This window comes from Triplophysa rosa, linkage group LG23, assembly GCF_024868665.1.
Source record: "Triplophysa rosa linkage group LG23, Trosa_1v2, whole genome shotgun sequence".
Taxonomy (NCBI): Eukaryota; Metazoa; Chordata; class Actinopteri; order Cypriniformes; family Nemacheilidae; genus Triplophysa; species Triplophysa rosa.
In genome coordinates this window covers 7,243,704-7,257,463 of record NC_079912.1, presented here as the reverse complement: position 1 = coordinate 7,257,463, position 13,760 = coordinate 7,243,704, and the positions used below count along the sequence as shown (strand labels likewise).

General features: G+C 38.0%; 1 protein-coding gene across 1 annotated transcript in view; it reads right to left on the bottom strand.

Annotated features, from left to right (window-relative positions):
* The window catches only part of tgfbr1b (transforming growth factor, beta receptor 1 b), a 59,343-nt gene that overhangs the window by 27,023 nt on the left and 18,560 nt on the right, over positions 1-13,760 (bottom strand). The window contains exons 2-3 of the mRNA XM_057323078.1: positions 7,593-7,838; positions 2,663-2,899 (exon numbers count right to left, since the gene is read on the bottom strand). Of these exons, the coding sequence (XP_057179061.1) occupies positions 2,663-2,899; positions 7,593-7,838 (483 nt within the window). The remainder of the gene's footprint in view (positions 1-2,662; positions 2,900-7,592; positions 7,839-13,760) is intronic.

The window sequence follows — 13,760 nt, the reverse complement described above, 5'->3', positions numbered from 1 at the left end:
ACAAGCAGAATACATATTTAAACAGTATCTGAATATTTCGTTAACTGTTATGTTAGCTGTTAAGCGCTAATTTCTTGTTAGGAAATGCATGGATTCCTCGAGTCAGTCCGCGTTTTCCGCATTGCGGAAATCATAGGGCTCTATGTATGTCACGTGAGGTATCGGTCTTTGGTATCGGTGTGTCATTACGAGTACATGAGCTTGGTATCGGTCGATACCAATATATTTTCGATACCAATACTGGTATCGGTGCATCCCTAATACCATCAGTGTAATAACTGTAGTAAGTGTAAATAAAATAGCCTAAAATTATGGAACAGTTACTAATTTAAAGGTCATTCTTGTCAATGCTCAAAACTACTGTTAAGACAAAGAAAAATGCACATACATACAGACGAAAACTGTTTCACCATCTTCATAGAACCAACTAGACGTCTCATGCTCAGAACATGAAAACAGTCTGAAAACAGCAGAGGAGTGGGCGAATGTGTGGGCTTATCAACCTGTGACCTTCTCAGTAATGCATGCTTCAAACCACCGATTCAATTTGCCTATGACAGGGACAGCAAGGTCAGCCAGACAGGCGGAGAAATGCAGAGACAGCGAACGGTGCCGTGGAACATACTTGCGGCTCACGGACAAAACCCACAGAGGAAGATGTGGTGAAAAACGACATCTACAATGTGATTCACTGCCGAGGTTATGTCACATCCAGACTCAGACAGCTACAGTAAGACGAGTCAGTGGCGCCGCTCCAAACCAGACGTACAGGCTGAATCAAATGTTTAACAGAGACCAGACTACCAAAGTGCATTAAGAAATAGGTTAACGGGAACTGGGAGGAAAATAACTTTTCTTTTATTTCATGATGAAACTTTCAAGTCCTGTCCTACATTTTTATTGAATATCCATTTAACTAGAAATGCACCGTTAGCTAAAAAGGGCTGACGATAGTTTTGTGTCGACTAATACGCAAATACAACTACAGTCAAGCCGTTAGAATTATAATTAGTTTAAAGTGAAAGTTCACCCAAAAATGAAAATTCTGTCATCATTTACTCGCCCTCTTGTCATTTCAAACCTGTTTGACTTTCTTCAAAATATCTTCTTTTGTGTTCTGCTGAAAAATGTTGTTAACCGGCACCCATTCACTTGCATTGGTTTTGTGTCCGTACAATAGAAGTGCATGGGTGCACTGAACATTCTTCAAAATATCTGCTTTCGTGTTCCGCTGAAAAAGGAAAGTCAAACAGGTTTGAAATCACGAGGGCGAGTAAATGATGACAGAATTTTCATTTTTGGGGAACTATCCCTTTAAGCGGCCCAACATGTGCTGCCTCGACGTCTTAATTTTGGGGTGGGAAAGATGGTGGGTGGGCAGAGGAGCAAAAGCAGCAGATTCTGGAATTTCGATTGTTTTTGCAAATCGGTTTGGTACTATGGGTGGCAGAGAAATCACACTTGGCCTTTAAATAAAATGTTAATGAGTTGAGGGTGTCGGAAGACCGACTTCTTTTGACGTAATTCTTCATAATTTTATCAGACAATCATTTTGGTTTATTTACCAATTCAAACTGCAGCATGATTGTGTCCTTGGACATGCTCAGTTTCAACCACCTCCACAGACATTTTTCTTCACTTGGCTAAAATTTGAGCAAGATGATTTAACTGCGCAAACCAAGTTGGTGTAGATATCTGGGGATATGTGACCTTAACCGAAGTCTGCAGGTTTGTTTGAACTTTGTTCTAGTTCTCATACCTTGGGGAGCGACGTAAGAGCTGTGAAGAACCAGACTTTATTCACATTGAACACAAATCTGATCTTTATGAGGTTGTCTATCATTTAGCAAACCATAAAATGTGATCGTCTAGTCAGACAGTGAAGTGAATACTGAGCGTATTTATATCAATTGATATTAAATCACATCTTGCCTCGGTTATGAACTCAGAATACATGAAACAACATATTGTAAGACAGAGATGCATTTAATGCATCCATATGCATACAGATATACAGTATATGGTTCTTTATGTATGTCAGCGTGACATTTGCTATGTAGAGGACAACTCAGCTTTCGAATATGACGTAGACCCAAATAATACAGCATACTAGTTCCTGTCCCCAAATATGTTTTTTCTTATGTGGCAAAAAAACCCTGGATTTTTCTGTCTGTCTGAACAAAGCCTTCGTGTTCTTACGGCTTGCTGGGGAGACTGTGCAGCCAAAGACGTGACAATAAGACAACCACCACTTTACTCTCTGCACCCTGTCTTTAAACATGCCCGAGATCTCGTGCGATGACTGCTGGGTTTCAACAAACACACACACACACACACACACACACACACACGCACACACACACACACACACAAACAAACGCATACAAAGAAAGGTAGCGATTCACAAACTAGACAACAAAGAGCCAAGCAGACATGCAGACGTAAACAACCGGTGTGGAATGCACACAGAAAAGGATGCAGGTGTTTAGGAAGACAAACAGGTAATTATACAGACACTACATGGACAAATAAAGAATAAAAAGAATCCACTGAAAAGCTTCTTGTGAATCAAATAGGGTTGACGAGAGACGAGAAGAGATTTGACATTCGAAACACGCATTTGCTGAAAGGGATTACTTGACATGAACCAAAAGTGACGTACCGGAGCCCGACCCTGACGTGGTCATGTCGTAGATGAGGTCTTTGAGCGTGGTTCCCACGTTGATGAAGGGGTGGTCCATGTTGGGATCTTCCTCATTAGGCACGCGATGGTGGATGACCGAGCGGGTGTGGCAGATGTAGAACACAGTGACCATCATGAAGCACACTATGCACACGGGGCCAGCGATCAGAGCCGCAAACGCCATCGGCCCCAAAGGATGCGGTATCTGTGTTGGCACTGCAGGAGGAAAGAGGAAAACTGGTTTTTGAGAACATTCATGACAAACACAGAGAGAATGAAAGTATTAATGACTTGTTGTAACGGTTTACATTTAGTTTTAATGACCAAAACGAGAATCAGACAATGGGCCACTTGTGGATTAAACAGAAATTGTTAAGCTTATTATGGCGGGTTACTTAAAGGGATAGTTCACCCAAAAATAACAACTCCGTCATCATTTACTCACCCAAGTTGTTCCAAATCGGTATACATTTCCTCGTTCTGCTAAACACAAAGAAATATAAAATATCTTCTTTTGTGTTCAGCAGAACAAAGAAATGTATTTACGTTTGGAACAACTAAATGATAGAATTTTCATTTTTTGCACGAACTATCCCTTTAATAAAGGCACAGGTTTATTTTTCGTACATTTTATACGATGTTGATGATATTAAAATTAAATGATATTATTAAATCATAATCATGACAAACTGTTTAGGTAAATTGGGTAAACATCCTCATTCACGTAAAAATAATCGGAACTTTTATGCTTATTGTCTACACAGCTGCATAGGGAATTTACAATAATGGCCGCAAGATAGAAAACTGATGTGCCCTCTAATAGGATAACTAACAGATATTAAACAAAAATAATATAAGAATACTTATAACCTTTAATTGCACAAAACTATCATACTCCCCACAAAAACATCTACAAATTACCCATAATAACAGGAAAACTGACAACTGCAGACTATCAGGTTTGGCTGTAACTGCTTGAACTTCATTAAAGGTGGAGAATTTGCAAAAAAAAAAACGCTTTGATGGGTATTTCCGCAGTGCTTTAAAGTGATTAAGAAATGCAATTTCTCAGAGGTCAACAACAACACTGTCAAAACGCTAAAAGCCTTTTCACAAATTACGCTAAATTCATCCTCCTAAAGCATTTCCACTAATAAAATAAATATCAGGTCTACAAGAAAGTGAAATGAAAACTACTTCCAAGACCTCTCCCCATTTTATTGAAATTTAGGAATGTCATTATTCAAGCATTTTGCTATTGTAGATATAAAGGTTTACGAATGTAAAGGTAGGCCTACTTTATAAAATATGAAGACCAGATTATGCAAAAAGTGAAAAAAGCGAATTTGGACTATCTAGAGAAAGCAGCAAATGTAATGTGGCTGTATTCTTTTCCTCACTTTTGAGAGTCGCTTTAGATAAAAGTGTCTGCTAAATGCCTCAATGTAATTGTACTATAAATGTCTGAACGTAGTCTACATACAACAGATAGGTCTGGGCAGTTCGGTGAAAATGCCAACCTTACCATAAAAAAAGTTTTTACCAAAGGTTTTCACTATAATAGCACACACACACACACACACACACACACACACATATATATATATATATATATATATATATATATATATACATTTGGTGGTTCAAATACCCATGTGAGGTCTCTTTTTAAGTTTTTAAAACGTGCATTTCCCTTTTTAAAAATGGAAAACTTGTGTATAGGCTGATATTTTTCTGATGTTTAGAGACTATTAACAAGGGTTTAGTAATTATAAACAGATGTTTATTGGTAACCAAGGTTGTTTTAGTTTACTAAAATTAAAACTTTGAAAACTCCTTCTGTTCATTAAAATCAAATCAAATATTGACCTAAAAATTATTGGAAAACTTAAACTAAATGAAAGATTGAAATGTTGCCTCAAAAATAAACGGAAATAAGTTTAAAGCACTAAAATTATTATAATAAACAAAAAACTAAAATTAAACTAAAATTAAATTAATTAATCTAATATAGCAACTAAATCATAAAATGACAAAAGCATATACCAAAATTGCTAAAACTATTACAAAAATTAACATAAAAACTAAAAATGTAAAAAATAAAAGCTAACTGAAACTATTAATAAAATATAATAAAGGTGTTTCCTCTAACAAAAAGTTCTTTCTGTACATAATACCATATACTGTATTGTACAACATAGTGTACAATGTGCATTACCCGAGACAGTGAAACATACAGTATAGAGCGAGAAGACACAATAGACCATAGTTAAACATTTTTAGGTTTAAGGTTTACAAAACAACACCAGACAACGAGTGTCTGCTTTCAAGAAAACATGAGTCAGACTCTCTTCTGCATGCCTAAAATTATACTTGTTACAAAACAAAAACACAGACGATGGACTACGTCTACACTTTAGGATGGCCTTCTATGTTATGGACACTACAACTGTCATCCACCTCATTCAGATATCGATAACAGTCATGGTAACATACGCGTTCCCAATCAGATAAATGGAAAATAATGCAAAACAGAAGAAAGGTTGACGACGGTTTGACTCATAGAAAAAAAGGGTGATGCCTACAGGCTGAAGGAGGCAACAAACAGCGCGGGTGGAACCATCTGTTCTAAATGACTTTCCTTTGTTTACATTGAAGACTGGCTTGGTACTAAGGCAAGATGTCTTCATACTAAATTCCTCTAGAGGAGATGCAAACACAACAGCGTGAAAGAAAGGAAGCAGGATTTTAACGCCTCCACCAACAGGTTCCGTAGTACATTGTCTGGCTCAGGTAATGGTTGAAGTTTTAGTGGAAGGACTCACGAGTAAAATGTGAGGTTTTCTTGCCACGCCATCAAGATAATAATTTAATAACAGAGAAGACCTGAAGGCATTCACAGTCGGGCTCTAAATGTACGAGCGTTTGAGTGTTTGAGAGTTATGTTTAAACTAGGGCTGTCAACGTTAACGCGTTAACACATGCGATTATTTTTTTCAAATTAACGTGTGAAAAATATTTAACGCAATTAACGCAGCATCCGTTTGTTTTGACATTCTTTGTCTAGCGTTACATTATGTAATCAAGCTTTTATTCGTGTACAGGATTTTAAACCACTTAAGCGCGATTTTAAACAGTTGCTTTGACGCGTTCAATGAAGATAGACAGCTTCTAAACTGTGGGACGCGGCAAAACGCAACGCGAGGTCCAGTCTGGTGTCTACAGTCATGGGTTGAAGGCTGCGTCGGTGAATCTCTGTCAGACAGCGCATCCGTGTTAAGTTCTCTTTCGTGCTTGAATGGATAAAACCATACAAGATTATGTCAGAAAGCCCGTTTTGTCTAGCATTTTCTTAAGAAAGACTTCAAAGTGTAAAATAAAATCTTAAATGAATGCAGAGAGTTGTGAAAATGGGAGTGCGGTGACGGTCAGATCTGCGTACTGAGACAGCTCTTAAAGGGGCCACGTTCTTAAACATACTGCTGTGACTCCTGTCACAAAAGTTAATCAAAAAACAAAATAAAAGAAGAAATCAATGTGATTTTGTAGCTTTAATGAGAATTCTTCTGCATTTAATTTATAATTTAGCATTAAAGACTGTAAAGTGTTTGACAACTTCCTTCAATTTCTGTATATTTCATGATAGCTCTCAATTATATTGTTGAATGGCTATAATTAATGTTAAAATAATCAATTTAATAGAGACATCAGTTACAGTACTAATATCAAAATGTTTTCTTTCATTCATAAAATGACGCTGTTAAAGAAATATGTTGTTTCTACATCAATTTGAAGATTAAATGTGAAATTATTAAAATGTAAAAGTATATTTTAAAATATTATTGTTATGTGTGATTAATCGTGATTAATCACAGAAAATGTGTGATTAATCCGATTAATTTTTTTAATCGATTGACAGCACTAGTTTAAACCTACATGCAATATTATCAAGCAATTATGTCTATAAAAATACATTTGATATTCGTTTAAGAAATCTACATTAACACGTCTGACAAAATGTTACGCTCTGACTCATCAGCACACACAAAAAACATAATATATCCAGTACTGTAAAAAAGTATTAGGCAAATTAGATGTTTAACAATATGATAATATTTAGGTATAAAAAACATAAATATTTATATAAAACAGTGATATGGGTACATTAAAGTGATAGTTTACCCAAAAATGAAAATCCTGTCATCATTTACTCAACCTCTCCAACCTGTATGACTTTCTTTCTTCCGCAGAACACTAAAGAAGATATTTAGAAGAATGTTGGTAACCGAAAAATGGCGGTGCCCATTCACTTCTATTGTATAGACACAAAACCAATGCAAGTCAATGGGGACTGCCATTGCTGGGTTACAAACATTCTTCAAAATATCTCCGGCAAAAGAAAAAGTCACACAGCTGTGAAATGAGACAGAATGTTCATTTTTGGGTGAACTATCTCTTTAAGAGATGGACTAAAACAGCAAAGACTAAAGCAACATATACAAGATGCTTGGAATATCAGACCTGCTACGGTACTGTAAAAAGTTTTGGGCACTTGTTTTTACTAATTGGTTTTACTGGCGTATGTTCTGTTGGTTTTTATTCATTGTAGAAATGTTATATGTTTTCATATTCATATATTTTTTTCTTTTTCTCTTTTTCTTCTTATGTTATGGACAATTGTACAGCACTTTGGTTGGCTTGGGCCATGCTTAAATGTGCTTTATAAACAAATAACTTGAACCTGAACTTGTAAGAAAAACTGTAAAAAGGGAATGTTTTACGAAAAATGCCATGAATAGATTTTATTACTGAAGAACTTGATTATAATCTTTATTTAAAAGATTTCCTAAATAAAATCATTATTTGGTGTGCACACACTTTCATTCTGATAAAAAGGCTTGGTTTGTACCTGGGATTAATGAGAGGTCTGGTTCCTTGTTGCACCAGTCTGTGTCGCAGCACTTTGGGAAAATCCCAGTGTCGTCCTTGGTGGAGGGTGCGCAGATGAAGGGCCGGTCTCGTGGGATCAGCTCCGGCTCACTGATACACAAGCTCTGCTGCGTGGTGACGCTGGGCGTTTTGGTGATGGACACGTAGCACAGGCCATCTGTGGCACAGGTGTGGTTCGGGCACCGGTGACAGTAGCATTGTAAGGCTGAAAAAGAAGGATTACAAAGGAGACCATTTTTAACAAGACAAATGTCAGCTCAGGCACTGAGCCATTACAATGAAATATTAAAGACATCGGACATTGGTCCTGATTATAGCAACCTTTTACATTGAGCTGTCCTGAAAGGACACCAACGTTTTTTTCTCTCTGGTTAAAATGTATCAGGTCATGAAAGAAAAGGACACAACCTGGAGCCAACAGATTGGCATTAGCATTTGTGCTGTCTGAGATTGGTTGCGCCATACTGACCGCCTGTCTTCCTCATCAACAAACATATGATGGCCGCTGTCCAATAACAGTCCTCCATCTGTACATATGTGCTCATTTCACTCACCATTCCAGCAAGGATGAAAGGCAAGGCCGAGGTTTGTCAAAACTACAACCAAAACTCTACAATCTATAAAGCTCACTGTAAAATGCTCTCATGATTTTATGCAAAGAAAATGTTGATCTTTCATATAGATCAGGAGAGCAAATAAAATTTTATTAGTTGTGTCACTTAGGTCTCTTTCTCTCTGGAGTATCTTTGTTAGAAATAACACTTTTCGTTTATTCACTGTTCAAAAAAAATAATCTGAACTTTATGTACTTTTCTTTGTACAGAAAAACTAATTATTTCAAGCAATCCAAACATGTCAAAAGGTTACATGCATCTTTAAAAAACAAGCAATAGCTATAAAAACAACGCACCCGCTGAACTTGTTTGCATCTCGGACAGCCTCATAAACCTGCTAATTACAAAGGCATGGTTACGCGACACAGACGAGGGGCAAACAGGTTACTCTCAACAGACACAACATTGTCTGAGACCGAAAGGCAAATGCGCCGTGCGATTTGTATGCTGCCTAGGTGAGGTTCAAGCAAGGTGACTTGTTACTGATAAATATTTCAGTTCTATTCAGTCAAACCGAAAAAACCCCCCACATGAACCCGAGCCAGCGCGTCACAGTGCCGCATGCTGAAGACGAGCAGCGTGTTCGCACTTACACAGCCGTGAGAAGCCACAAATATCAGCCCGTTGACTCAGGCTGTCTGACAAGGTCACTGTGAGGGAACAAGCGTAGGGTGGAAGAAGACATATGAGACAAGGACAGGGGACAAACAAAGCGAGAAATAAAGCTAGCTGTCAAAAAAACATTACTAATGTGTGGGTAGTACGAGCTGAAGTTTGAACCCATCGACATGTCGCAGATATAATTAGAGACAATGAAAGTGTCTTTGTGGTTTCATATATGCGAGAGTCTGCAAAACTTTTGAAAAGGGGGGAAATTCATTAAATATCAAAAATGCTTCATTTTAAATTACCTGCAAAAGCATGGCAAACATATTGAGAATATTTAATACACCGGGGTAGTTGGAAGTGGAAATGTGCAAGAGACGAGAAGATGGAAATGAATAGTAAGAGAAAGGATGTCTGAATGGGGTGGGGTTTGCATGAGCAAACTGCAAACCACAAGCAACAATAAAGGCAGCATGGCATATCTGGAAGTCTAGACAGTCTAGCACCGGATATGTCAAAGACTTACACTATAACTCCTCTTTTTGACCATCTAGATGAGGAATTTGATACAAGCATTGATTGCTGGAAAGCACAGAGAGTTTAGAAAGAGTTCGCAGAGTCACAGTATTTAGGTGTGTACCCCACTCGATATAAAAAAATGATTTATGAGTGACCCAAAAAAAAATCATTCAACAGTAAAGGGCAAAACCAAGGTCTCACGAGAGCCCAAGAACGATTCCCGAATCATGTTTTGCATAAAAATGGCAACGCTGACGCAAGTGTTGCACGAAAGCAGAAAAAGTTCTGAGAATGAAATTCAAGATGGCTGACCTCACAGGGACCTTCAGTGACTGAATCACGGTTGTTAGGGTGCAAGCTGCCATGACAGCTGTCTCTCAAATTTACAAGAGAACAATACCAAGGGGAGAACGGAAGGCCGGACAACCAAAAAAGGGAATCGTCTGGGTTTTTTTTACAAACATGTGGCAAAAAAAAGCAGCAACAATCATTGGATACAAAACAATGACGTAAAGAAACAAAATGCATAATCCAAATCCAAACTTGACAGCAAACGAACGTTTTTTATTAAAGGGGTCATATGGCGCGAATACGTGTTTTTCTTTGGTGTGTTATAAGTTGCCCATGCATGTATTACCCAGACCTGCCTGAAACGCCGCGTGTAACCACACCCCCACAAATCCACATCAGTTCGTGGTATGATTTGACTAAGACCGCCCAAATGCATACGCAAGTAAGGTGGGCGTACCTGTCAGCACTATTGCTTTGGAACCTGAAGTTGTTACATTTCTGCCACACGCTTGCAGTATTCGACCAATCACTACGCACTGGTTAACTGGCCGATCATAGCACACCTCGCTTTTCAGAACATTCTTCAGATGAGAATCTGAGTGTTTCAGAGAGGCGGGGCAAAGAGGAGATACAAACATGCACGGTATGTGGAAAATACAGCGTTTTTGAACCTTAAATCGTGCTTACACATTGCATTACATCTAAAACAAACCATAATATTCGTTTTAGCCGTGTCATATGACCCCTTTAAAAACATGTTCTATCTCACGTTTTTCCCCAAATAACAATCTGTTGCTTTGTCTAAAATAAAAAAAGTGTAGGTTTCACCTGTAACAGAATTCTAAAGAAATGTTTGTCAGCATTTTTAATAACATTTTAAAACAAAAGTAAAATAAAGTGAGCAGTGCTATAATAAAAAAAGATATGTGGAGGCGTAGTTATGAAGAATTGAAAAAAAAATGTGCATCTCATAATGCTTAGACTTTACAATTGCATTAGTTAAAGGATTCAATGTCACTCCAAAACATCATAAGATAAACAAATTCAGTTGATTTAATTAATTGTTCATTTGATTGTTAATTCAGGCAGTTTTCACATCAATACTAGTAAAAATTCGTACAAAAAAATCTTCTGCTGTTTTTTCACTATAGTGCCGGTCCAGCACCCACAGAAACAGGACATGTACTAATGGCTTCACTCGAGCACTGAATTCTGTTACGCAATTCCCCTTCGGTGCCTAGAGGGCAAGAGCTCATTCACAGCTGACTGAGCAGTACACACCAGCCTGATGAGAAGAGATGCTTGCCTGTCTCTCCTCTCTTCCTCCTAAATCTTCCCCTCACCTTTTCCCAGGACCCCCTACTCTTCCCACATCTCTTTTTCTCTGCACTTGCCAACCAACAGCTTTGGTTTCGAGCAGAGATGCGAATAAACTACATATTTTAAAATCGACTGCCTGGACAACTAGACTGTAGAGGAAGCCCGGCAGGGTCAGTCTGGTTTTGGGTTTGTATGACCTTCGGATGAGATTCTAAGAGGGCATTGGTAAGATGCATTCTTGCATATGAAAAAGCTGGAGTTAGTCAGAATGGAGCAGAATCGCAGGGTTCTCAAGATCAGACACATTGGAAAAAACCATCTGAATTTGTATGGGTAAATGGGATGCAATTAAAGAATTAAAGTAGGGCTGAAACGATTCCTCAAGTAACTATAGTAATTCGAATACAAAACATCAGAGGCCATTTATGTTGCCTCGAAGCCTCGTTTAATCCATTTAACTACAGTAGACACGGAGCACTGCGTTTCCCCACGGACCGTTATTACTGACGCACAGCCCGCTAAACTCTATTCATGTTACAGGGCATTTACCGTGAGACACACGCATTTTAGTCTGTTCACACGCTCACACGTGTTTCTCATGCTGATAAATAAGTGATAGCTTATTGAAATGGTGAACTGCTATTTTACTGTTTTAGTCTATTTTGCGGGTGAAACTTGTTTTCCGGCTGCATTGAGTCCATAAAACTAGATTCGGACTAGTGGATGCTGAATCATGTTATTTACACATGCCAACTGTCTGTTCTGCGTGTCTGAGTGAATGTTAACGTGCTACAAGCGTGATGCTCATGAATTTGTCTGCGTCTGCGCTTTATGAGGACATGAACACATGAACTTCATCTCCAGAGTTGCTCTGAGAGTTTATTTCAGAACATTTTACTGAGTGAAGCTAACACACTAAAAAATAAGCGTGTTCCGACAACCTGCCAAAATAAAAGTCCGGTTAACTCCGTATTTTTATGTGGACAAATATATTACTATTTAATAGTAAAAAAAAGAAACTAAGACTAATTCAGATAAACTAAATGCATCATGCATAAGCTGAAGTTAGTTGTTTACCTTTGAAATTATTCTTTCTATTTTTATTAATGTTTCTTATTTATACATTTGTATTAGGCCTATATTGCATTTTGAATGTAATATGGCAATTGAATGTACTAAATGGGTTTAGTTTTCACAGATATTAATGTATGCAGTTTCAGCAATAAAAATGTTAATTTTTCTAAAAAGGAAACAAATGAGTTGTTCATTTTAAGAGACCTGTCTTGTTTTCTCTTGTATATTTAGTATTGCTCTTTAATAAAGAAAAAGTACTTATTATCCGAATACCCGATTAATCGGTGGAAAATCAGTAGAATACTCGATTACTAAAATAATCGATAGCTGCAGCCCTAAATTAAAGATTCAGTTTTTTCAAAAGGGTTTTACATCCTCCGAACTCTCTAATAGCTTGAGCAAGCAGAGTTGGTAAAACATCAAATCTAAAGAAAGAAATTGTAAGCCCTACTAAACTGACTAGTCAGTCACTGTAGTTTATCGATCCCAGATTTTACGCTTGTGCAGCTGGACCCATGTTTGCAATTGTGTGTGGTCCCAGGATTTCCACCTTCTTGGTCATGCATGACCAAAAATCAGCCAACTGACCAAACACACCATTATCCAGAATCTACATAACTTTTACCCAACAGGTGAACTAACCTGACGTTGACTGAATGATCTCATTACAGCTTTGACACAGGAAATACAGAAAGCAAACAAACACGTCAAAGATGCGGGTTATGACCATCAGGCCAAGATTCCTTTGGCTACTGTAATTTTACAGAAGCACAGTACAGCGCCTGAAGCAAATTCTTTGAAGGTCTGAAATGAAATTATCCAGAATGATATAGTATGCACGGCGCACATAAGAACACATTTACTCTAGCTCTTTACGCACAGTCCTGAAAATAGTTACTTTAACAAAACTATTTTGACATTTAATCTTGCCAACTGAGTGAATATACCTTTCAAAAATATCTTTATGAAAACCAATACCTCCCTGCTCTAAATCTCTTGGGGATGACTAAAAATATAAAATAACAAAGCTTGCTGTTGGTAGGGTTTAAAGATGCTCAAAATGTGAACCTATCCAATCCTCAGATATTGAGGGATCGGGCTAACTGAGGGTTGTGAAAATCAAAGAGGTTCAGGGTTACAGATTGACTTGAGCCCCGCCCTAATGCAGAGCTGGCACATAAACCCTTCGGCTCTACCGCACGATTTCTAGGCTTAGAGCCGCTGCTAGGCAACAGACAAACAATGCATAGCTGTCAGTTGTGGTATGGGGCTAATCGGGGGGTTTCTGTCGGATTCCCACCGAGAAAGATGCAATAACGGAGAAAGGAACAAAATGCGTGGACCGATAAGCTGACAAAGAAGTCAACATTGTGCTAAGCGTGAGGAGGTTGCAAGGTCTCAATACATATATGCTTAAATTAGCAATGTGGACAGCCGGGAATTATCCTTTAGTTTATTTTCCAAAAACTTGCAAATTCCAAAAATCACGTATGATATCGGAAGGCAACGGGACTCGCTGTAGCTCTCCAACGGGCTGAATTCCATTCTCTGTATCAGCTTTGAAAAGTGAGAGCTTTCATAGCTGGTCATTGAAACACAACGTTCCAAACATAAGCAATGTGGGCTTGCTTGTACGAGAAAGGAAATGGAAATCCTAAGGTGTCCCTTTCAATGCCACCGTTAGCAGTAAACAATCCGTCTTA